At 42.8% G+C, this 27,423-nt stretch overlaps 1 protein-coding gene across 1 annotated transcript in view; it reads right to left on the bottom strand.

Annotated features, from left to right (window-relative positions):
- Nucleotides 1-2,975: 2,975 nt before the first annotated feature.
- The window catches only part of DENND11 (DENN domain containing 11), a 31,899-nt gene continuing 7,451 nt past the window's right edge, over nt 2,976-27,423 (bottom strand). Inside the window, exons 2-9 of the mRNA XM_014074934.2 lie at nt 18,112-18,211; nt 14,850-15,008; nt 12,921-13,068; nt 12,261-12,399; nt 9,375-9,506; nt 8,165-8,315; nt 6,842-6,910; nt 2,976-4,208 (exon numbers count right to left, since the gene is read on the bottom strand). Of these exons, the coding sequence (XP_013930409.1) occupies nt 4,013-4,208; nt 6,842-6,910; nt 8,165-8,315; nt 9,375-9,506; nt 12,261-12,399; nt 12,921-13,068; nt 14,850-15,008; nt 18,112-18,211 (1,094 nt within the window). The 3' untranslated portion in view covers nt 2,976-4,012. The remainder of the gene's footprint in view (nt 4,209-6,841; nt 6,911-8,164; nt 8,316-9,374; nt 9,507-12,260; nt 12,400-12,920; nt 13,069-14,849; nt 15,009-18,111; nt 18,212-27,423) is intronic.

Below are 27,423 nucleotides of genomic sequence, written 5' to 3'. Positions count from 1 at the left end.
TGCCCCATTTCTTTGCAAAAATAGGCCTGTTTTTTGTCAAAAAAAAAAGGGTATGCATAACCCTTAGGAGTCTTATAGAGTGCTCCAGGGGACTGGGGGGGGGGGGCAAAAACAAGCTTAAAGCAGTCCATTTTTCACTCATTTTTGCCCCCCCCTTGTATTCAGTGTATAAGACGCACCCAGATTTTCACCCTCTTTTTTGAGGGAAAAAGATGTGTTTTATTCTCTGAAAAATACAGTAGCCATATTCACCTGCAGCCCTTTGGGTGTGCAAGACCCAATGCACTGTTTGGTAAGTAGACACCAGGTTAAAGAAAAGTCGCACCTTTCTATTTATTTTAATGAGCTCACTTTTGCCACAACTTGAAAGGTTTTTCTGCTTTTCCGCGGCCTCGCCTTTGCCCCTTCATAGGGAAGCAGCAGCAGAGGAATGAATGAAACGCTGTCTCTTTAAGCAGGGAAAATGATCAAATATTTATATCCCTTGGAACAGGAACCAGCCTGTGCTTTCAAAGCAGGGAAATAAAACATACCCTATAGGATGTTCTCCTGCGTCTCATTTAACAGCTGGACAAATAGATTATAAAGGTGCCCAGTAAGTAAGATGGAGCATATGACAGATGGTTATGACAATCACACCGAATTCTGTCCCTACATCTTGCCAACATTTTTTTTTTGTTGCTAAGCCCAGCTGCTCTATCTTTACTAGCAGCAACCCATTTCATTCAGTGTTTAAATAGTGAAGCTTTTCCTAGCATGCCCATCAAGTTTTTGTCTGAATTTCTATCCATCAGGCTAATATCAACAGAGCTAGAGCCAGTTTCAATTGCTCTGGTGTGTTCCATATCTGAGATTTACAGCTACTCACTGCATGTATTGATGGACAACACACTGTCTTTAAGGTAAGGGTTCCCCTCGCACATATGTGCTAGTTGTTCCTGAATCTAGGAGGCAGTGCTCGTCTCCATTTCAAAGCTGAAGACCCAGTGCTGTCCGAAGACGTCTCCATGGTCATGTGGCTGGCATGACTAAACGTTGAAGGCGCATGGAATGCTGTTAGCTTCCCATCAAAGGTGGTTCCTATTTTTCTACTTTTGAACTGCTAGGCTGGCAGAAGCTGGGACAGGTAATGGGAGCTCACTCGGTGCTAGGGGATTCGAACCACCGAACTGCCGACCGTTCTGATCGACAAGCTCAGCATCTTAGCCACTGAGCCATCGGGTCCCTCTGTCTTAGGGTGTAATAAAGAAGCACTGATTCAGCTCTGTCTCACGGCTTCTGTTCTCTTTACCCTGAGTAAGCTACAGCAATATTTCTCAATCCTGGCAATTTAAACGTGTGTAGAAATCCTTCAGGCCAACAGACCCATTTCTGAAAATCCTGATTTACAGGATTCTCATGCTGGATCTCCCTACCTCCAAGCATTCATGTGGCATATACTCTGTGGTGGCTTAGCAAACAGGAAGCAAAAATACCAGTTTAAAAACTTGTTCATGTACAAACCCCCATATACAACAACAAAGAATACTAAGAGGATCAATTTAACATCTAATTACCAAGAACCATTTGCTTAGTAAACAGCTTAATGCCTTCCAATTCTTTCCTTTCATTCTATACAATAAGTTATTTAAATCCATATATAGGAAGACCCAGGCCCTTTAGACAAGACAAACATCAGGTAGGAAAAAGGGATAGGATATTGAATGAAGATTTTCCTTCCATGTTGGAAAAAGGGATGTCCTGTGGATTCTTTAGTTGAATCTCCCCATCCAATCTATTCTTAATATTCTTGCTTTTTTAGTTCCAACTATCACTTTCTAAAATAGGTTAGAACTATGCAGCAAAATATCAGAAGACTATTCATTTAAAAAAAAACAAGCAACAAAGCAATTTGTTAAAGATAGCAGCTTGTATTAATCATAAAGTACTCTTCAGCCAAAGACAATAGGAAACCGAAACATATATGTAGTCCAGGGGTGTCAAATTCAAGGCCTGGGGCCGGATCCGGCCCGTGGGGTGTTTCGATCTGGTCCGCGGGGCCACCCTGGAAACAGTGAAGGATGAGCCCATGGTGGCTCTGCCAGCAAAGTGGAACTCAGGAGGGCCACGCGTGGCCTGCCCAGGCTCCATTTTTGGCTGCAATGGCCTCCTGCAGCCCTATGCCATCAAAAATGGAGCTTGGGGAAGCTGCATGCAACACACTTGGGCTCCGTTTTCATCTCCAACAGCCTCCTGCAGCCCCCTGCCAGTGAAAATGGAGCCTTGATGAGTGATGTTGAGCTGGCCACCACCCACCCCCTGGCCACACACCCCTCTAAACAATTTAGGTTAACCCCCTCACCCGGCCCACAGAGATCAAACACAATCCTGATGCGTCTCTTAATGAAATTGAGTTTGACACCCCTGATCTAGTCAATCCAACTTTCCTTCCAAAGCAAAAAGGGACTCTACGAATCAAAACCATCAATTTAAAAGAGCAATAAAATTCAGTCTCGGTAAAAGGTGGGGGGGGGGAATCAGATGCCACACTACGGTAATAGGCAACTAATTAAGTCTAACTGGAATTGAGTAAAGACATTGGTGCTAACAGAACTAGACCAGCCACCAACTCTGATGTTCTTCACTTCCTCAGTGATCCTGAAGGAGGCCTTTATGAGAGCACCACAGCTTCTGCCACAAGTAGGAAAATAATAACAGTGTCCTAACATTCCTGATGGACAACAGCTGCAATGACTAAGCAAGGGAGAACAGGTGGAGAACCTGAGGCCACCAGGTGAGTCTTCTAGCCTATGATTAAAGCTGCAAAAAGACCAAGAACCACAAGCTTAGTTTTCAGCCAGAAGCCGAAGAACTAGATCAGGCTCTCCGAAATTTTATATGTGCTCTTGATGATGGCTAGTCCATGGTATCCATCATTAAGGGCATAAGGCACTGCAGTAATCCTCACTCCTCACTATTCTTTCCTTATCTTAGTATTACCCTATTATTATTCACAGATATAAGCTTGGGTCCTATTAGAATCCTAAACACTCTGTTAGTGTAACAGAAAAAAACTCCAGGTTATCTAAACCACCACAATGCCAAAAATAATACATATCAAATTATACAGATGGCAGAGCAGGCTCATTGTAATTACAAGTATTAGAAACAAACAGTGCAGGGTAAATCCACAGTCTCAAAATTCTTCGAACTGCTTTGGGGGATATGAAGTTACTGTGCCTCGGCTGAGATAAGGCAAGATCTTTTTCTCAAAATATTCAATAAACAGTAACAAAGCTAGGATTTAAAAAAAAAGGGGGGGGGGGTTTCTTCCAATTGTTTTGTAAAGAAAAAGTGAGGTGTTTTTTTTTTTTAATTATATTACTTTTGATGTGATGGGAGAAAAAGCTGCCCCCTATCACTTATCTACCTTCTGCCAAGGCAAAAAAATATATGCTAATTTAATTGAATCATCATATGGATGCATGTCTGTACATGTATAAAATAAGGAAGCAGAACTATGTGACAAAACAAAACAACGTCTTTAAGGATTTTTGGATTCGGAAGGTCTATCACCTACATTATACAGTTAGGAAGGCTCTAGCAGCGTGAAAAATTCACATTGGTCCCTAGAGAATAAAGTGCTTTTCACATCCACCCATCCAAATTCCCAGCCAATAGATATGTTTTCTTCTCTCAAAATAACCCTGTGCTGGGTTGTTTAGAAGCAGGTGGGGGTAGAAGATCATGAAGCAGACTATATTCCTTTTACAGAACTTACAGAAAGCGTGGCTGGCCAATCTATGGTGGGGTAGGAAAGAATGGCATCTTCCTTGAGATCCATTTGAAAACAATTCTTAACGGGATAAAGACAAATAACATTTCCTGCAGAGTGCTCCCTTAAATGCAAGGCAATACTTCACAATATGAATTGTGGCGAGTCCCACCAGTTCATCCTGTAGTCTTTTAACCGCTGTTGCCATCCACTCACATGTGAATTCTGCTTCTCTCACCCTTCCAGCACCCACCACTTCTAAGTACAACAAGGATTATCAATGACCAGCATGACATCAATGCCATAAACTTCCAGGAGGTCCATGAGAAAGCTACGGTCGCCTTGAGGATCCAAGCCCATTCCACGGGCATGGTCAGCTGTCAATGTCTTGTCCTGGCTGGCTGATATCTCCATCAACGTCTGAAATATCCGGTTATTCTGCTCCATGAAGAACCTTAGAGACAATGTAAAATGGAGACGTATGAAGATGTGTAAAGCCTAAATACACTCTGCTTTCCAAAGCCCATGATTTTTACTCATCTTCTGTGACCCCAAAATTTGGAAAAATTCAATTAGCCAATAGTTAAATTGGCAATTGCTTAATACTGACTACAAGACACCTGTCCTGTATAGAAAATAGCCTCCTGAGAATATACTGCTCAACAGGTTTCTGCAAAATATCCTCACTAAAGTCTCATATCCCATTACAAGGGGCTTCTTCAAGAATTCTCATTCAAACAGTAGACACCCTATCTGAATCCATTATTATCTGGGTCAGTGATGGCTAACCTTTTTTGGATCGCATGCCAAAAGCGGGGGGAGTGCAGGGGGGTCGTGCATGGGCGTGCCCACACCTATAATGCTATGCGTGCGGCCCTAGCACGCATGTATGCTCTCCCCCCATGTGCGTGCATGTCCAAGTGACCAGCACTCCCCCCCACTTTTGGTGAACTTTTTCACCATCCCCAGAGTCCAGGGGCTTTCTAGGAGCCTAGGGAGGGCGAAAACAGCCTCCATGCCCCCCCCCCCGCCCCCAAGAAGGCCCTTTGGAGGCTCCAGAGGCTTCTTTGAAGGAAGGAAAACGGTCTTAAAAGAAGGCTGAAGTCAGCCGGCCAGCACACGCATGCGCGCTGGAGCTGACTGGGCAATGCCTCGCGTGCCCTAACACATGGCTTCGCATGCCACCTGTGGTACTCGTGCCATGGGTTCGCCATCCCAGATCTAGGTGGTTCTTTCTTTACTTCTCTGTAGGATTTTTGACGATATCCTTCATTTATTTTTCCATATACGGCCTCCCACTACATCAAAGCTAGGTGTCAGGCCTGCAGCCATATTTGCTTGTGGATCTCAGGCCTGCCACACTTTCTATTAGTCTACTATGCATTTTCTATTGTGGGAAAATGAGGGAGGGGAATATACGGAGTTGTGTGATATGTAGCCATAACAAGTTTATAAGTTTATTAGAATTTGTATGCCGCCCACTCCCAGGGGACTCTGGGCGGCTCACAACGAACAAAAAACATTTCAATTTAAAAATAGAAATAAAAATTAAAAATACAGCATTAAAATTCACACCACCCATTCCATCTAAGCAGGGCTGGATATCAATCAACAGCCCCAGGCCTGCCGGAACAGACAGGTCTTGACAATTTTACGGAAGGCCAGGAGAGTGGTAAGGGTCCGGATCTCTGCAGGTAGATCGTTCCACAGGGCCGGCGCAGCAACAGAGAAGGCCCTCCCCCGGGGATTCGCCAGCCGGCATTGTCCGGTTGACGGCACCCGGAGGAGGCCCAACCTGTGCGATCTTGTAGGTCGTTGGGAGGTAAGTGGCAGGAGGCGGTCTCTCAGGTAGCCAGGTCCTAAACCATGAAGGGCTTCAAAAGTAACGACTAGCACCTTGAAGCGCGTCCGGAGACCAATAGGAAGCCAGTGCAGCTCACGGAGGATAGGTGTAATATGGGTGTATCTAGATACACCCCATATCGCTCACAAAATTCTTTCTAGACAACCAAGGTCATCCTTTATCTCTGCACCTGATTGGAACTGGATGGGTGGAAGCTGCCAGCATGGCAGTGGAAGATTGAACCATGTGATGGACCTGTGGGTGTGGAGGCAAGATCTTGAACTTTCAATTGAGTGGGAAAACTGTGAAGCCTTCAGATTCGGGTTTTCCCAGATGTCCCAACATGGCTCTCTTAATAAATTGGAACTTTGAGCAATACTTTGCCTTGGACTCTCTCTGATTTAATTTTGGGTGTTATTTGGAACCCTGACACTAGGGTTACCGACTGGTCATGGCCAGCATAATATACACTCAGGCTTGTTCTTTCGTTCTACACTCTTTGTCCCATTTCACCCTTTAAAATTATTCTGTACAACCTTAGCATGTTGCAAAGCAAAGCACTAGCTCCTAGCATCATACACATTTGCAGAAATGAGTCCTAAATAGGTCTCAATTACTGGAGAGAGCATTCTAAGAACTTAATGCAATTTAAGTGCCATTCAATATGGTGGCCATTTTGTGAATGGACCCACCGCAATGTCTCAAAATTCAAAACTACTATTAATCTAGTATTGCCGTTTGCCATTCATATTAATATTACCATGTCGCTATTTTTCCAGATTAGTGAACTACAATGTCAACCAAACTTTTAACCATGTAGCCTTTGACTACCCACTCTGGAAAAATTGGAATATAACGTTGAGGACTCCGACTTTAAGCAAATCATCAGAGTAATAGATCTGACTCAGACGTCTCACCGACATGCTACTATGCTTCTGTGAATATGTGGCCCCATGAAATATGGATTCCCTAATGGTACTGAGACTTGCAAACAACCATGAAAAAACCATGTTTTTCAGCAATAGCTACCACAGATTGGGTAGGTATGTATGGGGGAACTTCAACCTTCATCAATGAAGAACCAACTGCAATCAGGTAGGAGGAGACTTACAGAGGATAAGAAAAGGAGATCAAAGGAAATAAGCCCCCCAAAATCACAAGAATGGCTTGGAAATCTCTCAAACAAATATAGTTCATCCCTAATTTCAAGCAGTGCTTTGAAGAATCCCATCTGAACAACTTACAAGATGAAGAGGTCCTCTTCACAAGAACTACAGTCACCATCTACTTCCTGGGAGTACATCAGCATCTGTCTGAATGAGGGAAACATATATACTCATCACATTGACAGATTCCACAACTGATGCCCTATAGCAGGGGTGTCAAACTCGATTTCACTGAAGGTCATATCAAGGTTGTGTTTGACCTCAGGGCACCAGGCTGGGCTGGTCAGCTCGACGTCACTCGTGTCAGAGGCAGAGGTGGTATTCTGCCGGTTTGGACTGGTTCGCCAGAACCGGTAGCGGAAATCGTGGGTGGCCCCACCCACTTGCCCTGGCTCTATAGCATCCCATTTAGGCCCTTTTTTAGCCAAAAGCGCACACGCGAAAGGCTGAGTGCATGCGCAAAGTACGGGTACTCACATTTGCGAACCGGTAGGGAAGGTAAGTGAATACCACCCCTGGTCAGGAGCACCTGTGGTGATGAAAATGGGCTCCTGGGCTTCATTTTTTGGCTGTGACGGCTTCCTGCTACCCTCTGACAGAGAAAATGGAGCTCAGGAGGGATGCGGTCTGTCCTCCCAACCCCCGTTTTTGCTGGCAGAGGCACCACGGGCCAGTCCTTTGCTGTTCCCAGGGCAGCCCTGCAGGCAAATCTGAGCACACTGCGGGCTGGATCCAGTCCCCGGGTCTTGAGTTTGACACCCCTGCCCTATAGCAATGCAAACAAAATATCCCAAACCAGACCCAATACTTCCTGGACATGCAACATCATTACAAAACCAAAGTGAATGGTTGGTCAGAGCCTGCAGTCAAGGAAAGTTATCTTTTAGACTTTTCTTTTTTGTAGCATTTTAAAAAAGAACTTTCATTCAAACTTAATGAGTGAAGCCCTCCTTATGGTTCTGCAAAATAAACATGCTGGCAAGAAATGACCAAAATTCTGAACTAAATCGGAGGCTTTCATTCAAGCTCCCCATAAAACGTGAAGAGGAATCCCTAACCCAGTGATGTCTAACCTTTTTGTCATTGCATGCTCAAAAGCAATACTGCAATGTGTGCGTGACATCCCTCGCCCCATGTGCATGCGCACATGACCCTCCATGGCTCCCCTGCCCCCACGCACATGATTCCCCCACCCCCGTGCATGCATGTGCAACTGCCTCCGCCCGCACGCATGCACAGCAGAGACCCTAAAATCAGCTGGTTGGCAGGAGGCCTGCACCCATGCGTGGTGCAGCTGAGCTGGGCGACTGCCTGCTTGTCCTCAGAGAGGGCTCCGCGTGCCACCTGTGGCACACGTGCCATAGGTTTGCCATCACGGCCTTAATCAATTTCTGGGACTACCTCTGATCATTAAGTCTCTGATACTTCTCCTTGTCTGCGCTGTTGATCTTCAGAAGTGGTTGCAGATGCTCATGGTGCGTCTTTACATTCTGGTTATCTACATAGACATCATAGAGATCCTGCTTCTCTTCGAAGATTTTCTCTGTTGTGCCTGGTGGAGAAAAAAACACGCAAGACAATGGGTTTGCATCCAAATTAAGTTAAATGCACTTGAAGGTCAATGAGATGTCAGCACTTCAGTACTAACAGCCATGCTGAGCATGGGCTGAAGTTTCATTTATGCTTTTATTCAGCCTCCAAGGCAAAGGTGGGTTCCTACCAGTTCGCACCTATTCGGTAGAACCGGTTCGTCAAATCTACCGAACCGGTTAGAAGAGGTTCCACCATTGGACCCGGAAAGCAGGCCACACCTACAGAAGAGGTTCCAAAAAAATTTGAAACCCACCACTGGCAAGGATCTTGTAACTTGACAGCTTTAAGACTTGCATGCTTCAATGCCAGAGTTTCTGAATAGCTACTTGGACCAACCTAAGTACTAATTCATAATTTCATATCCGGTCACATGGGCGGCTAGCCACTCCCACAAAGGAGGCCACACCCACAGAGTAGGTTGCAACAATTTTTGAAACCCACCACTGCTCCAAGGCTGTTGGAAGCAGATGGTGTGATGGCACCAACTGAGTGGCCAGACCCAAATATTTAGTGCGTATTGAAGGCTAGGAGTTTTGGAGGTCCAAATGGTTGGTTGGGGAATTCTGGGAGCTGAAATCCACAAGTCTTAAAGTTGTCAAAGTTGGACACCCTTGCTGGAGGTTTTCAGAAGCTTAATACATATATTTTGATTATTCTGACCAAACAACTAGATAAAATCAAACCATGAAAAAACAGGGTGTCCTTGGATCTGCAGAATTGGCTGAGGACAGTCTAAATTGCTTGCTATATAGCATACGGAGGCTATGGTATACTAATTTTCAGATACGTCTTGTGTGGAAGTGGTTTTTTCCAAATATAGAACCAGATTTGCTGTGAAGCATTAAGACATGCTATCTCTTTATCTACCAAAATGAAAGGGTACATTCCTCAAATATCTTCAATATTTAACTATGATGAGTGTATAAAAGTTTCTGGTAAAAGTGTTGGAAGTCCAACTTTTGCAACAGCTAGGTAAGACAAAAATCCTATAAGGAAGTAAATCCGGAGCATTACTTACAGGCTACATATGATACTTCAGTCTCCAGCATTTCAATGTCGGCTATATTGACGTAGAAAAACGGCTTAGATTCAGGGACGGTCCCTCCAATACCCGGCAAAGAGACATTGGCAAGGCAGCAGCAGCAATAAACTATGGGTAAGAACCAAAGGAAACCAACAAGGCATAAGGTAGGCAATGGAACTTCCAGAACTTCTTTGAGAACTTGAGAAAAAACTTTCCACAGGAGGAACTGTCTCTACCCAGAGCAATCAAATGATATTCCGAAAATCAAAAAATGTTCATGGAGTTCCCTTGGAAAAAACAGGGGAGTTTCAATATGAGAAAAGCTAAAAGACATTTGTGAATAAAGACTCTGATTAACACTTCCTTTTTTCCAGAATTGTGCATTGTTTGCTTTTCTACTTCTTCATGGAGGCCATCACCTCTCTGTTCAGAAGTAAATACGTCAACTCAGTAAGATACAATTGACTCAATGTATATGCAGCTGAAAAACACACAATTTAGTTTTCTCTACCTCACACCCACAGATTCTGCACGCCTTAGGAACTAGGGAGGCAGTGGTGTGAATTTGCCAATAATATAACGTGTTAAATTATCTACTGAGAATGTAATGAATTGTTATGCCCTAGACAGATTTGGGATACTGAAGTTCAAGTCCCCACATGTGTGCAATGGCCACCTGGTCTTCTGGTTTCCGGCACTGGCCACCTGCTCTTCGTGTGTGCTAGAGCCCTGGAAACTCAAAAGACCAGCTGGACGGTGTGCGTGTGCATGCCGGCCACCTGGTCTTCTGGTTTAGGCATGTGCATATGTGCCGGCCACCTGCTCTTCGTGTGGGCCGGAGCCCCAGAAACCCAAAGACCAGTGGCCAGCTGGTCTTTGAGTTTCCAGGGCTCCAGCGCATGTGCCATCACTGGTCTAGTATCTTCTTAATTATCTCTTCATCTTGCAGTGTTTCTTCATCTTTCCAATACCATGCGAAGATAATCCAGTAGAGCAGCTGGTGACGGTGCCCGTGCCCACATAGAGGACTCTGTGTGCCACCTCTGGCAAGTGTGCCATAGGTTCGCCATCACGGGCTACTGGATAACTTTGGGATGTTTGTGTATCTGTCTGTATGTCTGTCTATCTACCTATCTGTCTGTTTATCTATCATCTATCATCTATCATCTATCTATCTATCTATCTATCTATCTATCAATCTATCAATCTATCAATCTATCAATCTATCAATCTATCAATCTATCTATAATCTGTCTGTCTATCTGTCTGCTGTCTGTCTGTCTGTCCGTCCGTCCGTCTGTCCATCCATCCATCCATCCATCCATCCATCCATCCATCCATCCAGGACTAGAATTCACAGTCTCCCGCTTTCCAAAATGGCTCTCTTGCTCCATTTCTCTGACTCCAACTCAACTTACGAGGGTTTTTGTTGTAAAGAAAAACATGGGGGAGGGGCTTCCTCTCTACCATTTTAAGCACCTGAGAGCAAAAGTGCAATTGAAATGCAATTTCATAAAAATTAAATAATATAAAAAAATAATAATATAAAATTTACACTGTCGGATGCTAAAAATACTATGCTAGGTAACAACTCTGTTTTCCACTTATAAGACAGCTAATTTGGATATTACACAAAACTTAAAGTGAAAACTTATATACGCTTCTCCCAAAATCTGCATCTGAACATATATGTAAACGTTTGTGCTTTTCGATATGGAATATTTGCCATTGTCAAATGAACTTTTCTTACATAGTCCTCAACTTATGTAAGACCTAAACTTACAGCTGCTAACTTAGTAACCATTTTAAGTTCCAAAAGACCTATGTGAAGGATATTTATCAATCGGATTTGAAGTTCTGAAGGTCTCCTTCAGAACTTCAAGGTCTCCATGATATAAAAAAGATGTGGAGACTCTAGAAAGAGTGCAGAGAAGAGCAACAAAGATGATTAGGGGACTGGAGGCTAAAAACATGAGGAACAGTTGCAGGAACTGGGTATGTCTAGTTTAACAGAAAGAAGGACTAGGGGAGACATGATAACAGTGTTCCGATATCTCAGGGGCTGCCACAAAGAAGAGGGAGTTTTCTAAAGCACCTGAGGGTAGTACAAGAAGCAATGGGTGGAAACTAATCAAGGAGAGAAGCAACTTAGAACTGAGGAGAAATTTCCTGACAATTAGAACAATTAATCAGTGGAACAACTTGCCTCCAGAAATTGTGAATGCTCCAACACTGGAAGTCTTTAAAAAGATGTTGGATAACCATTTGTCTGAAGTGGTGTAGGGTTTCCTACCTAAGCAGGGGGTTGGACTAGAAGACCTCCAAGGTCCCTTCCAACTCTGTCATTCTGTTATTCCTACACACCCCATGCAGTCATGTGATTGCCTTTTTGCCGTTCAACAACCAGGTTGCATTTATAGCTGTTTGCAACATGCCATGGTCACCTTTTTCCAAAGTTTTTTTCCCCAAAAATCAGCATTTACTTCCAGCTTGGGGCAAATCCAGCCCATAGCAAACCACTGGTTCATTTAATGACCATGGAACTCACTTTATGACTTTATGCAAAAAAAGATTCCATGACCAACCAGCTTTATAACTCATGACCCTTATGGGAAGGCTCCATTACGATCATACCTTGAGGACATGTACAGTAGGGAGATATTTTATTAAACGGCAATTAAAATGCCAAAGCCTTACTACAACTTGGTCTGCAAGGCAGCAGCTTCCTTAAAAAAAAAAGTTTCTCTCTCTATCTCCCTTCCTTCCTCCCTCTTCCTCTCCTTAAGTTCCTGTAACATGAAACGTGTGAAAGAATTATGCTTCTTTCTGTCCGCCTGGTTTTGCAAGGAAGGCCACATCCTCTCCCATACTGCTTCCTACCTCTGTAGCAGACCACGCCGACGGGAGGCGGAGAAAATATCAAGATGCGTTTGCGAAGCAAGGCAAACTTCCAGAGTGTCAGGATCTGCTCTCCAAAGAACTTGATGAACTGAGACATACAGCCTGCAGGGTGGGTGATCTGCAGCCAGGGGAGACAGCAAGGAACTGAGGTCAACGCTAAAGCAAGAGAAACTGTGGTGGGGAGCGAGGGATTTACAGAAATGCCAGTTTCAACAAAAGCCCTGGGAAGAGATGAGCCACCCAGGCTTGGCATCTTCTTTTCTTTTCAGATAAATAGCAGAAAAATTGGTCATTCTCTCTCTCTCGCTCCCAGCAAGGAATTGAACTGCTGGGATGAACAGGCACCCACAGTTTTATTTCATTAAATATTCACGCTGCTGCCAAACGAATCTGACTCAGTCGACTCCCGACCAAACAAATGCAAGGAAACAACCGCAATAAAATTTAACAGAAGCCTCCACAGCAAGCAGCACAAAAACAAAAAAAAACAATCCATAACTGAAGGGGGAAAAAATAACAGTAACAATCAAGTCAAAATATATTCCCCAGACCCCTAGAACTTAGAATAACCCCGCAAAAAAAATCGTAATAATGAAACCAACACACACAACAGTTCAGCCGTCACCAATTATTCCTCACCTTCATCTCTGGATACATATATTTGTGGATGGAGGGCAGCCAGTGGATGGGTTGCTGTGAAACAAGAGTGCCTGCTGGGAAGACTCCCTTCTTGTCATCGTAAAAGGCCTCCAAGTGAGAATAATGTCCTGGCATTTCCAACTGGTGCCTGGAAGGGAAGCAAACAAATAAGCAAGCAGCTGCGGAGTGGTCTCTCTATAACCTCCCTTATCAGATACACAATTATTTTCCTATTTATCTCCATAACAAGACTGACAGCAAAGTGGTCCAGATGAGGCCTGGACCAAACCCATGGGTTGGGAGGATGGGTTGGTTGGTAGATATGCCCAATTCAAGGGGAAAAGGTTGGGCTTCCCAGCAAATCCTCAGAAGGAATAGCAATAGCAGTAGCACTTATACTTGTATACTGCTTTGTGGTGCTTTATAGACAGGGGTGGGTTCCTGCTAGCATTATTACCAGTTCAGCGCACAAAAAAATTTACGCATGCACATTTGCATCTAAAAAGGGCTATGCATGCACACAACATTAGAAAAGGGGAAAAATTACATTTTTTTCAATGAAGATTGTTCTGCACATGTGCAGAACAGAAAATCAAGATGGCGGCCGCAAGGATAGAACTGGTTCGGGTGCGTGTCCAAGTTATTACCTACTTGCCCGAACCGGTAGGAACCCAGCTCTGTTTATAGCCCTCTCTGAGCGGTATACAGAGTCAGCATATTGGCCCCAACCATCTGCATCTTCCTTTTATCAACCCTGGAAGGATCAACCTTGAGCCGGTCAGGATCGAACTGCTGGTAGTCGGAAGGATTAGCCTGCAATACTGCATTCCACTGTGTGATTACTGAATCACACACATGGCATTTCTCTTCCACAGACAGGTCTTGATTCAGAATCAGATTCATGCTGGGGCATACTCCATTCCAGCGCTGAAATTCAACAGGTTCTGACAGGTTCTGGAGAACCGGTAATGGAAATTTTCAGTAGTTCGTAGAACCGGCAAATACCACCTCTGGTTGGCCCCCAGAGTGGGGTGGGAATGGAGATTTTGCAATATCCTTCCCCTGCCACGCCCACCAGGGCATGCCCACAGAACCGGTAGTAAAAAAAAAATGAATTTCACCACTGCCTTCTATAGTAAGACTGACTATCTCCCATTTTCACTTGGTTTTCACCTATTTCAACTTTATGGGGAATAACTTCATTTGGGTAATAAATGGTGCATGTGTTCTGAGCAGAATCAAGAAACACTCCTTATCACGAAACCCCCATCTTTATTTACCTCTTGTGTATTAATTGCATTCATCCACTGAAAAGTCCAGGCAATAGTCCTTCAAGGAGTTAATCGCAGTACAGACCTTATCAGTTCCTTGTGATAATTGCAAGGCCATGAGTTCCCAGCCAAAAGACTGCAAATTAAGTTCTGGCAAGCAGTCATTGTGGCATGAAACACAATAAGCAAAATCTTCAGAAATACCAACTGTTGTCTCCTACGACCACCACTCCCCTTTCCTTCTATTTATTCACCAGCCAGGGAGGGGTCATTCAGGGTGCACATGTGCTTTGCTTCCAGAGTCGACACCTTGTCCTCCGTTGCTCACCTCTTCTAACTGCTCTGCGCATACATGCATCTGGAACAGGTCCCAGCTGTTCTTCCTCCTCACTCATATCAGCCTCCAAAGACATCTGCCTCTCCGGTGGCTGAGAAATGTTGGAGGACCCTGGCCATCAGAGCCTTCCCCAGACTCTAGCACTGGCCCAAGTTCCTCCCCAACCTGCTCATCGTCTGATGGCCGGCCACAACACAGTGGTTCATCGGTGTCACAGCCAAAACCATAGCAGAGGTCTAGAAAATCTAATAGGGCTTCCTGATTGTGGGAGGCGTTAGAAGGAACATCATCCCCACCCGCTTCCTTTATCTAAAGACCTACCTGACCTGGTTCTCCAAGAAGTGCATGTATCTGTACAACAGAGTGTAGGAAGGAGAAAGAATGCCCACAGATTTCATGCGCGCCCCACGTTCCAATTCACTGTCCACGGGCATATTGGCAAAACATGCCAAACCAAAGCAAATGCCTTTCCGGAAGTAACTAGAAAAGAATAAGGATACGTCTTTAAAGCATCAACAGACAAATGACTAAACGTTTAACAAAGTCCGAGGGTGGCAGGAAGGACTATGAAAACAGGTCATGGCTGGACCAGAGGATTTACAGCACACATAGCAGTTATACCATTGCTCTTCAACTATGGGACTGAGAGCTAACTTGCAATCTCATCCTGAAAATATTGCACTGGAACAATTTCCTTATTCTGCTTTTTCCCCTCTTGGGAAAAATATTACTCCTTCAATCCGAATTTCAGTTCTAGGATTAAATAAGCTTTGGATGATAGCTAAACAAATGGTTGTTAGGCAAGAGCTACCTCCAGATCTCTGCCCATCTCTGCCCTTTTTCTTCTTCACCCAACTATCTTCAAGGCATGTGATCCTGTCCATCATTAAAACCATCTTTCCAATCAGCAAAAAAAAAAAAAGGGGGGGGGGGGACAAAGATGCTGAGAGTGCCTGAGTTTTATACCTTCTCTGGGCCCCACCTTAGAGTTTCCTGTTCCTGTCCAAGAAATGTAACCCATTGGCTGTCAGACTCCCAGGGGGTGGAGGTCTTAGCTAACTTTGCAGGCTGTTGTGAATCCCAGGCTTGGTTGAGCCTTGCTGGATGATGTAATCTTCTCAAGTGCCATGTGGTGAGATGGGTAGAGGGCTAATCCTATCTTTGTTGGATCTTGGGTGAGGGATTTGCCTATGAATAGACATAGCTATCTCTTTATCTCTTAAGTGCAGACATTGGTTGTGGGCTATTGAGGATGGTGGGGGCTATTAAGAATGAGTCTGTTTCCTGCCCAAAAACATGTTACTCCACTTCTCATCCAAGCAAAAATATAATATTCTGCCTTTTCAATATTTCCTAGAATATTTCATTTTTCTAGGAGAGGGGTAGGTCCTAACGTCCTACAGGTAGATATCAAAATATCCAAAATAATCTATTTTGTTAAATCTTTATTTAGCAGAGGCCCATGGAGAAAACCATCATTAAACAACTTATGGGCAACTTTGCAAAAGAATTATTATTCTGTTCCAAAGAAAGATATATATTTTTACAGAAATTCAGGGATTAGAGTACAGAAATACTTTTTTTGGGGGGGGGAGGGTAAGAAATGAAGAGAGAAACAAAAAATGATATTGTTGTGCAAGTTTATTACAGACCACCTGGGCAGAAGATATTGCATGAGGCCCTTCTGCGTCAGACAATCAATGTTTCGAAGAAGCATGCAATAATGTTAATGAGAAATATAAATTATCCTGACATTTACAGGAATCTAACTCTACCAAGAGGATCAACAAATTCATATCCCCTCTTGCTGATCATTTTATCTGTCAGAAAGTGGAAGGAAGAAATAGCTTCTGCTATCCTGGATTTCATCCTCCTCGACAGGGAAGAATTAACTGAAGGAATTGGCACCTTGGGAAAAGTGTTTACGCCACCTTTGAATCTGAGATATCGAGAAAATTCAAATCAGACATCATAGAAGTCGAGAATGTGGTGAACTGGCAATGACTAGTGGAAATTTTCTCTTGTTTTGTGTTTACAAGTAATTCGCCCATTAAACCACAGAGTTGACCTTATCTTACAGTTGCAAAAATGGCTGTCTTTAAAAACCATTTATGGCTGGCCCAGAAAGCAGCAGTGCAAGTATCCATATAAGGCTGCTAACTTTGTGAGCTTCACTGGTTACCAGTGGAATTCCAGATACAATTCAAGATGCTGGTTTTTTGTTTTTTTTAATTTATCATTAAATAATCTCTTGCCGGTCACATCTAACCGACCCATCAGAGCAGGGAGGCAGGGAATGTTGTTGGTCCCATCCCCAAGGGAGATACGCCTGGTGGGACCCAGAAGAAGGGCCTTCTCCATGGTGGCTCCCTCTCTCTGGAACATCATTCCCCCAGAGATTAGAATGGCCCCAACTCTAATACTCTTCCGGAAGGCACTAAAGACCTGGTTCTGCCAGTGGGCCTGGGGAACCCACAGCAGGATGGAGCCCATTAAATGGCTCGTGTGATCAGCTGTCGCTGGGGTGGGTGGTGATTTTATTACATTAATTTATTTGATTTTTTTAAAATTAGTTTTACTGTTTTTTGGATGTGGTTTTTTACATTCTGTAAGCTGCCTTGAGTCACCATAGGTGAATAGGCAGCAATATAAATTTAATGATGAATAAATAAATAAATAAATTTGCTAAGACAAGAAATGGCGCTCTAGCTGGCTATCATTATGTCATTGGGAGAAGAAGGAAACTAAAGATAAACAAGGATAAGAGAAATTGTGGGTAATTTAAACAATGGTAAGTCTGCAGAAATGGATGGATTCCTAGGCTACTAAAGGAACTCACAGAGACTATTGCTGAACTACTGGAGGTCAGGTCACATCCCAGAAGAGAGCAAATGGCATCTTCCAATTCAAAAGGAAAATACAGACCTGTCAGCTTGACATCTGTACTGGGGAAGGTCATTCAACAGAAAGTCTGTAAGCACTTGGATAGGTGTGCCACTATTAACAGGAGCCATCATGGGGTTATTGCAAACAAATTATGCCTAACTATATATGTCTACGTGCTCTTTAGAGTTACTAGCTTTGTAGATCAGGAGAATATACCATATTTTTCAAAGTATAAGACGCACCGTTTCGCCCCCCTAAAAGAGCGTGGAAATGTTGGTGCATCTTATATATCGAAGCTCTGCCTCTGCATCCCATTTTTGCAAAAAACGGGCAGTTTTTCACAAAAATGGAGGCGTTTTTGCCTTCCCCCAGTCCCCAGAAGCACTCTGCAGGCTTCAGCAGAGCTGGGGGAAGGCAAAAATACCTCAATTTTTGCAAAAAAACCCGCCTGATTTCTGCTCGTTTTTCTCAAAAAAGGGGACATTTTTGCCTTCTCCCAGCCCTGCTGAAGCCTGCAGAGTGCTCCTGGGGGCCGAAGAGGACAAAAACTTTTTTTAAATTCATCTCTTCAAAATCTTGGTGCGTCTTATACCCCAGTGCTTCTTATAGTCCGAAAAATACGGTCTAATACGGTCTTCCAGATATAACCAAATCGTCTCTATAGCTGAGTGGAGCAAAAAGTCTGCAATGCACTCACATGAAATCAGACTGGATTTTATGGGATCCACTGGCCATAGATTTGAACTCAACACCTTCCAGATCAATGTCTTGTGGCAAACACCATTCAACCATATTACCTGTGCAGAAAGGAGGAAAACAAAACATTAACACAGATCCAGCACAAGACCAAGCCCATAAAATCAGATATGCCTTTATTTTTCTGAAAACCACTGAAAGCAGAGCCCCTATTGTCTGACATTCTAAGTTAAAGGAGAAGGATAAAGGAGATAAAGGAGAATATTTGTAATTGGGCATTGGTGCTCTCTGAGCTTGGTTGTTGTTGTTTTTTTTTTTTTGTAGACTTTTAATTACCCAAACTAGGCAACATCAAGAGTACTAATGAGGTTACCTAGTTTAGTAATGAAACATCTGCAAGAAAAAAAACCCAACTCAAAAGAGAATCAAGGGTCTCTCATTATAAGTTTGACAGAAATAGCTACTTCTTCCTCATAATCAAAATCCTCAGGGCATCCAGATTAGAACAATTGATCAGTGGAACAACTTGTCTGCAGAAGCTGTGAATGCTCCAACACTGGAAGTTTTTAAGAAGATGTTGGATAACCATTTGTATGAAGTGGTGTAGGGTTTCCTGCCTAGGCAGAGGGTTGGACTAGAAGACCTCCAAGGTACCTTCCAACTCTGTTATTCTATTCTATTCTAGTTCTAGTTTAATTTTTTTCCCCGGAAAGAAATAATTTTTTCTAAGCCTTCTGAAAAATGTGCTTTACCTTTAAAAAAAATTCAGCAAGGGTTATTGAGCTAATGTTAGTGCTAACATCATTATAATTGCTCTGCTGTCTTCCCTAAGTGTTTTATTTTAATGTTTGTCAATACTTATCCATCCATCTATCTCAAACATGCAAGTGTTCCTGTCAGCCTCTACTTCGCTTGCTTGCTATCGGATGCCATAGAAAGGGGGGGGGGGTGTTTGAGGTATTTGAGATGGGAAACTTATGGTGCTAGAGGAGTTATCAGAAGGGAGGTTGGTTTTCACCATCTTCTGTGCATTCTGATGGCCTGTGTTTGGACTTGGTCAAGGTCAACCGTCTCTACATACAATCTGAATGCACCCCACATGACACCTTTGGGAGTTGTAGATTGGCCATTGGATTGGGGTGAATGGGGGGAGGGCGATGGGTAAAAGTTTGATATGTACATGTTCGTGCCTTTTTGGCTTAGATCTTGCTTTTCTTTCACTGCTATCTTTTCATGACCAGTATAAGTATCTTTAATTCCACAAATAATGGAGTTGGGAGTTTTCTTTCTTGGTTATTGATGGAGGCATGCCTGACAGTTCCCTTAGTTTGCTAGGTATCGGGAAGACTAAGAGGTTATGCCTTACCTCCAGACACTGGCAAAATGAAATATTTCTATTTATTCCAGCCCCTTGCGAGCCTTATAAAATCAAGTATCTCCAATTTCAGTAGACATTAGACTTAAGAAACACTTTTTCAGGTCAAAATGTGGCCATGGAAGCCTGTCTTGGCTGGTGACAGATATCCAGATGTTCATGCAGAAGTCTTTCCCATCACTTATGTATTACTTGATATCTGTTAACTGGTACTGTGGCCCAAACCTGACTCACCTAAGCAACAAAATCACTTTGAAGATGCAATGTAATTGTATTAGCATACATACAGTATATGCCGGACTCCAAGAACCAAAGCAGTGGTCAGTGAATACAAAGCTTGGTTTATTGGGCCAGGTTCCTGATGATTCTTCTCCCTGTGGCCACCAAGTTCAATTCAGCCTTCTGTGAATGTTTACTTACAAGGAAAAATTAAGTTCCCATATATATGGGGTGGGGATTTCTAGGTTTATTAATGTGTACCTAAGTATTAATGTTTGAGGCCTTTGAACTATGGTGCTGGAGAAGACTCCTGCGAGTCCCATGGACTGCAAGGCGATCAAACCGGTCAGTCCTAGAGGAGATCAACCCTGACTGCTCTTTAGAAGGCCAGATCCTGAAGATGAAACTCAAATACTTTGGCCACTTAATAAGAAGGAAGGACTCACTGGAGAAGAGTCTAATGCTGGGAAAGATTGAGGGCAAAAGAAGAAGAGGACAATAGAGAATGAGGTGGCTGGATGGAGTCACCGAAGCAGTAGGTGTGAGCTTGAATGGACTCCAGAGGATGGTAGAGGACAATAAGGCCTGGAAGAACGTTGTCCATGGGGTCACGGTGGATCAGACAAGATTTCGCAACTAACAACAACAATGTATTAATGTATGCCTAATGTATTAATGTATGCCTCTGGGGGGAAGGTATCTTTTTACAATTTTATTGAGGATGCTAAGGATTGAGCCTGCAATCTTTTGCATGTAAACTACATATCCTCCCTTCCAGGCGGTGGTTCCTCCTAGATATCCCATATCTGAGTTGATAACATCTAAAGGAACATTTATTTGATGGAAGCAAAGCAGCACATTATTCTGTTCCCTTTGGTGATTATCCAACTGTTTATAATCCTTCCCCAGATCCATGATTGTTATTTCTTGAGCTTGTCCTTTCCGATATCACTATGGATTATGCTGTGACATTATCCTGCCTCCAAAGATTTCAAGTACAAGTTTCTTCCTTCCACCACCCATATTATCCCAATTCTGGTTAGGCAAGTATATTCTTTATTATTATTTGTTCTATTCCATCTTTCAAGATGACAAACTTCCTGAAATACCTTTAAATGACTATAAAACATACGAGTAAATATTACTCAAACAAAACAATTATCAATATCTTTAAAAGAAGGATAAAGTTTACTCCTCAGTTATTTTTACTAGGTATATGTACTGACTTTACAGTGGTAGAGAGACTAACTTGATTCTGCACCTAATAACGGCAGCAAGACTGTTGGTGGCGCAATACTGGAAGAGGGAAGACTTGCCTACAATCCAAGAATGGACATTGAAAGTCACAAACTTAGCCGAGATGGCTAAAATATCGGCATATCTTAAAGATCACTCAAATGAGAGATATAAACGAGACTGGAAAAAATGGATTGACTATATACAAAATAAATATGGGACCAAGAAATTCCAGTTAGCCTATGCTTAAGATCAGAAATGATTTAAATTGTTTAAAGTTAGTTTAGCAAGAAGAAGCTAAGGTCAATGCAGAATGTCATTAATTTCTTTATTTCTTTTTTTTCCCAATAGATTTTAGACTGTGTTTGTTAAAAATCCATACCGTGTACGGGTTCTGGGAAGTCGGGGGGGGGAAGGAGGGGGGGTAGGGGGTGGAGGAAGGGAGGGGCGCACACACACACACAAAAATTGTACTTCGATGTTTTAATGATTGACGAATGATTAAATATTTGTGTTTTAAAAGAAATAAAACCTTTGAATGCAGAAAAACAAAACAATTATCATTATTTCTGTCCCATAGTTCAAGAAGATTCCTGCCAAAGCACTCAAAAAAATATTGATTTATGTGCTGTCAACTTATTTTCAACTCCAAGTGACCACAGAGATAAATTAACATGAATCAACCAACTTTCATAATACTTCCAATTGGTGGGAAGACCCAGGAGATGGGGGAAGATGGATATGGAAGAATCCAACTGGAGAAATGTCCAGTGTTCTCACCTGCTTTTCTCAGAGTATTGAATCGTATATTCTGAATTCAATGAATTAACCATCACAGACTGGGTTCATCTACTGAGGTGAGCCAGAAGCCATGTACTATTCAACACGATGGGTGGTTTCTTACAAAACATGCTAACTCAAAACCAAACAAAGCACATTATGGCTGTCCAACAATGACTTTTCCAAGGACATCCAGTGACTTGCAATTCCTGATCCTAGGTCAACAGTCCATTATACCAACCAACCAACTTCTCTTGCAATGAGTAGGATCTTTTGATTGTAGAAGCAAAATAATGCTCAGCATCTGAATATCTGAAATAGAGGCAAAGTTCCTTTGGACTAATATCTTTCAGTCCAAACAACTTATAGTGAGGCCAAAAGGGGGAAGACAGACAGATTAACAGAGTTGGAAGAGACCTTGGAGGTCTTCTAGTCCAACCATCTGCTCAAGCAGGAGACCTTATACCATTCTGGACAAATGGCTGTGCAATTTCTTCTTTTAAAAAATCGTGTGATGGAGCACTACAACTTCTGGAGACAAGCCATTCCACTGATTAATTGTTCTCACTGTCAGGAAATTTCTTCTTAATTCTAGGTTGGGTCTCTCTTTAATCATCTTTCACCCATTACTTCTTGTCTTGCCGTCAGATGAATTGGAGAATAGGTTGACACCCCCCATCGTTGTGATAGTCCCTCAAATATTGGAAGACTGTTATCAAGTCATCCTTTAGTCCTTCTCTTTATTAGACTAGATATATTCTATTCCTGCAACTATTCATCATGCGTTTCAGCCTCCAGTCCCCTGCTCCCTTGAGTTTGCAGAGAAAAGTCAGGATATAAATGTTTTATTACAATTAATACTAAATAATCATGAGGCTCAAGATTTATAGAGCTTCATTTATACCACACACTTAAAACCACAGATGAGAAACAAAAGAAATTAAATTCAAATCAATCATGGCAAGAGGAGGAGGAGGAGGAGGAGGAGGAGGAGGAGGAGGAGGAGGAGGAGGAGGAGGAGGAGGAGGAGGAGGAGGAGGAGGAGGAGGAGGAGGAATAAGATGTGTGATTGGGATTTTAAAATGAAGCATTCTGGACCTATGCAACACTGTCTTGTCATCTCCCTCCAGGCACTTTAAATAAATCTTGAGAGTTCTTATGCCTGGTTAAGAAAGGTTCCTGCTTTATGGAGAGAAGAATCTGTACGAAAATATTTATCTGTTTTGATTTAGTGTGTGGGGGGGATATCTAAAGGCTGCTTGAATATATTAGAGAACGATCCCATCTCTCAAACAAGCCACTTCTCCCCCCCCCCCTTTCAAGATATTTTGAAATGTTCCCCAAATGCATTGGGAAGCCACTCTAAACAGCTGTTAAATCAGGATAATGGAATTGTAATCCCATATGCCAAAGGGATACTTGTTTGAGGAATAGTGTTCTAAGGGCCGGATGTTTCAGCATGACAGGCCTTAGGAGACAGTTTAAAGAGGAAGGACCTAGGAGGCTAGCTAGTGCAGAATCAGATAATTGGCCTGTTTGAGAGTTCATAATCTGCATTGATTGGCAGGATCTGAGAACAATTCACTGGGGCCAGTTAATATTCAAGAGGTCAACTAGAGCAGTGTTTCCCAATGTTTTTTCCTCCCATGGCTGCATTCCAACCTTTTCTCCTGGGGCCACCTGTCCAAGTCCGATTAACAATACAGACATAACATTTGGTGCATTTTCTGACATCAACAGCAGTATCTGCAATGTCATATACAGTACTTTGCTTTTCTCCATCCCCACGGCTTGTACTATGGCAGAGGTGTCAAACTCAATTTCATTGAGGGCCGCATCAGGGTTGTGTTTGATCTCCGGTGGCCGTGGCGTCATGGCCAGCTCGATATCACTCGTGTTGGGGGGGGGGTCTGTGGTGGCCAGAGCACTCTGCTAGCCAAAATGGGTTCCCGAGTTCCGTTTTGGGCTGCCAAGGCCCCCTGCAACCATCTGTCAGCGAAAATGGAGCTTGGGAGGGCCACACACGGCCCTCATGAGCTCCATTTTTCACTGGCAGAAACTCCACAGGTCGGTCTTCGCTGTTTCCAGGGTGGCCTCGCAGGCCAGATCTAAGTACCCCACGGCCCTGGGCTTTGAATGTTGATTTTATTTTTGAGTTTGACACCCCTGTACTATGGCTTCCCAGTCCATATTTTTCAACTATAGCCCTCTTCAAATATCCTAATACGGTCTCTGGCTGAGAACTACTGAACTACAAGACAATCTGCCCAGTGCCCCCTCCTCAGACTAGCCCTGCATTTTCTGCATGAAAAGACTTGTGCCCTGCCAGTAAGCTTCTGCTTGTTGAGTAGACCAATTAACCTATTTCTCTCTTGTAAGGTGGATCCCTATTTTTATATACTTTCATTCAACTTTAGTTTACTCTTCCTGAATAATTCTCAAATGTCTGGCTGGGTGATTTTGAGCTGGTTGCTTTCTCTCAGCCCATAACATCAGCCTTGAGCAATAAGCCAATAAGTCAATTCCTGCCACAACCAATGGACCAACTTCTGGTAGATCTGAAAAATGGACTCTACATCTAGAGGGAAAAAATATTGGAAGAAAAGAAAAACTACATTGGCTTTAAATACATCTGGATGAGGCCAGAGCTGCCCTGCCTTAAGATATGATGAACTCAAAAAAAGGAAGAGGGACAGAAAGCAATAGTGTTGAAGACAGGTTCTGCTACCCAATTCAATTGGTCTCTCAAACATGGAATCTCAGATATCTATCTATCTATCTATCTATCTATCTATCTATCTATCTATCTATCTATCTATCTATCTATCTATCTATCTATCTAGACAGTCAGACAGTCAGACAGTCAGTCAGACAGACAGACAGACAGACAGACAGACAGACATAGTTATGTAGCTGTAGATATGAACAAAGTTGAGGAAGAAATACCAGCTTGATAATACTGTATATTTATCTGATTGGAGAGAAGGAAGTTTTTGTTTGTATGAAGAAAAACAAATATAAAAGAATAGAACAGGAAAAATAAATAGAACAATGATGGGGTTTTTTTATTCCTGGGTGTGGTAACACTTGCTCTGGGATTTTGCTGCTCCTCCATAGAAAATTGGACTCTGACTGGGAGGCATTAAGCCAACCAGCTCAACTGGAATCATTGCTTTATTTGTCTGGAATTATGATGACTGTATTAGATGTGTTTTAGATATCCAGGAGTCCCAAAAGGTGCAACAATAGATACTGTACATAAAATATAAATATCTAAGTTAAATAATCAAATATAAAACCATCCATCATAAAACAAGACAATAAAAAAATATGAAGATTGCAACAGATAAAACAATATTTTTAAAAGGCAGTTTGGTGTTGGGGAACATATTATTCTGCAAATCCCTGAGTCAGCTAGGATATGTAGACCAGTTAAGCTGGCTGGAAAACCTCTTTAAGCCTCATTCGTTCATATTACAGGTTTTCCCAACTGCTAGCAACCTTGTTTTGAATTCAATCTTTAAGCAAGCCTTCCTCCCTAATGGCACCTGTAAATGCCTTGGATTCTACACACTCACACCCAGTTGGCTGGGGATTATGTGAGTTGGAGTTAACACTTTTAGACTCTGCCAAGTTGGGGAAGGCCAATTTAGGCACTTGCTCGGTTGCTGTAGAGAATTTTTTTAAAAAAAACTGCATGGTGGTGATAATAAATTACTGATTCACAGATTCTGTTCCTTTCCTTCTGCTCCTCCATTAATGTTGGAATGCAACTGGCAGTGGTGGAACCAGATTGCCTTCCTAGACAACCCTATCCAGGTTTTATTTCTTTAAACTGTGAGCAAATTGTGACCACCACCACCCCGCCTTAAATCAGTTGCTCTTGATTATGTATATCAGGAGATTGATATGTATGTCTTGTGTGATTTTTCTCCCATTTGGGTTATTCAATTATCTGAATCGCTTTGGGCTACTCGACCTCACTGGGCAGCTAAAGTGAATGAAATTAACTATCTCTAGTTTTAAATCCTACCATGGCTAGTCTAGTGAAGAGAAGGACCAGGGGTGACAAGAACGTAATATTCGGATATTTGGGGGGCTGCCACAGAGAAGAGAGGGACAACCTATTTTACAATGCACCCAAAGGCCAGAGAAGGAACAATGGTCAAGAAGAGATTCAACCTAGAAAGGAGAAGGAATTTCCTGACAGTGAGAGCAATTAACCAATGAAAGAGAAGTTGCCTTCAGAAGTTGTGGGTGCTTCATCACTGGAGGCTTTCAAGAAGAGACTGGACTGCCATCTATCAGAAATGGTGTAGGGTCTCCTGCTTGAGCAGGGGTTGGATTAGATGATCCATGAGGTCCCTTTCAACTGTGTTATTCTGCTAAGTGCTACAGATGCTTCCTGTTTCCCCAAATAAGAGCTATACAATTTATTAAGTGAGGGCCAGGTTGCAATTTCTTTTCATCACTTTTTCTTTCCTCTCCCTCCCTCCCTCCTTCTACTTCATCCCTTCCCTGCCCTCAAAGTCACTCCTTTGTTTGCTCTAGTATTTGGCTGGTCTGATCAGTATCTCTTCTTCCCTCTGTGCTCACCTTTCTAGCCACGTCATCTCTCTTATACTTCTGGGCAAAGCAGGGAAAGGTTGATTGCCATGCAAATAAAGATATTTTTTTGGCCAAAGACCTTAAACAGATGGCTGGCCTTCTTGGGAAAAGAGGCAGCTTTGCCAAATCATACAGTACAAAAAAAGAAGGTTAAGTCACTTCTCGTTTTAACGAATTGCAAAGACCTTATAACTTTGCTTGCATGTTGACAGAGAAAAAGAGCAAGCAATGTTTTGTGGACAGGGGCTGGTTTGTTTGTTTTTAAAGGCTGTGGGGACAGTACTATGTCCCTACCTAGCCAAACCCTTTCTATGGGGTTTGTTCTTGTTGTTAGTTGTGTACGTGTCCGACCCATTGCAACCTCATGGACAACATTCCTCCAGGCCTTATTGTTCTCTACCATCCTCTGGAGTCCATTTAAACTCACGCCTACTGCTTCAGTGATTCCATCCAGCCACCTCATTCTCTGTCATCCCCTTCTTCTTTTGCCCTCAATCGTTCCCAGCATTAGGCTCTTCTCCAGTGAGTCCTTCCTCCTCATTAGATGGCCAAAATATTTGAGTTTTATCTTCAGGATCTGGCCTTCTAAACAGCAATCAGGATTGATCTCCTCTAGGGCTGACCAGTTTGATCATCTTGCAGTCCAAGGGACTTGCAGGAGTCTTCTCCAGCACCATAGTTCAAAGGCCTCAATTTTTTGGCACTCAGCCTTTCTTATGGTCCAACTTTGACAGTCATACATTGCAACTGGGAAAACCATAGCCTTGACTATACACACTATACACACTATGGCAGGGTGATATCTCTGCTTTTTAGTATGCTGTCAAGATTTGTCATAGCTTTCCTTCCCAGGAGCAAGCGTCTTTTGATTTCTTGGCTGCAGTTTCCATCTGCTGTGATCTTGGAGCCCGGGAAAATAAAATCTGTCACTACATGCATTTCTTCCCCATCGATTTGCCAGGAATTGAGAGGGCCAGATGCCATGATCATAGTTTTCTTAATGTTGACTTTCAAGTCAACTTTTGCACTCTTCTCCTTCACCCACATCAACAGGCTCTTTAGTTCCTCTTCACTTTCTGCCATTAGAGTGGTATC

The sequence above is a fragment of the Thamnophis sirtalis genome, unplaced genomic scaffold (assembly GCF_051295495.1).
Source record: "Thamnophis sirtalis isolate CommonGarterSnake01/CBP01778 unplaced genomic scaffold, rThaSir2_p1.2 scaffold_9, whole genome shotgun sequence".
Classification (NCBI taxonomy): Eukaryota; Metazoa; Chordata; class Lepidosauria; order Squamata; family Natricidae; genus Thamnophis; species Thamnophis sirtalis.
This window is presented reverse-complemented; position numbering and strand designations above follow the sequence as displayed.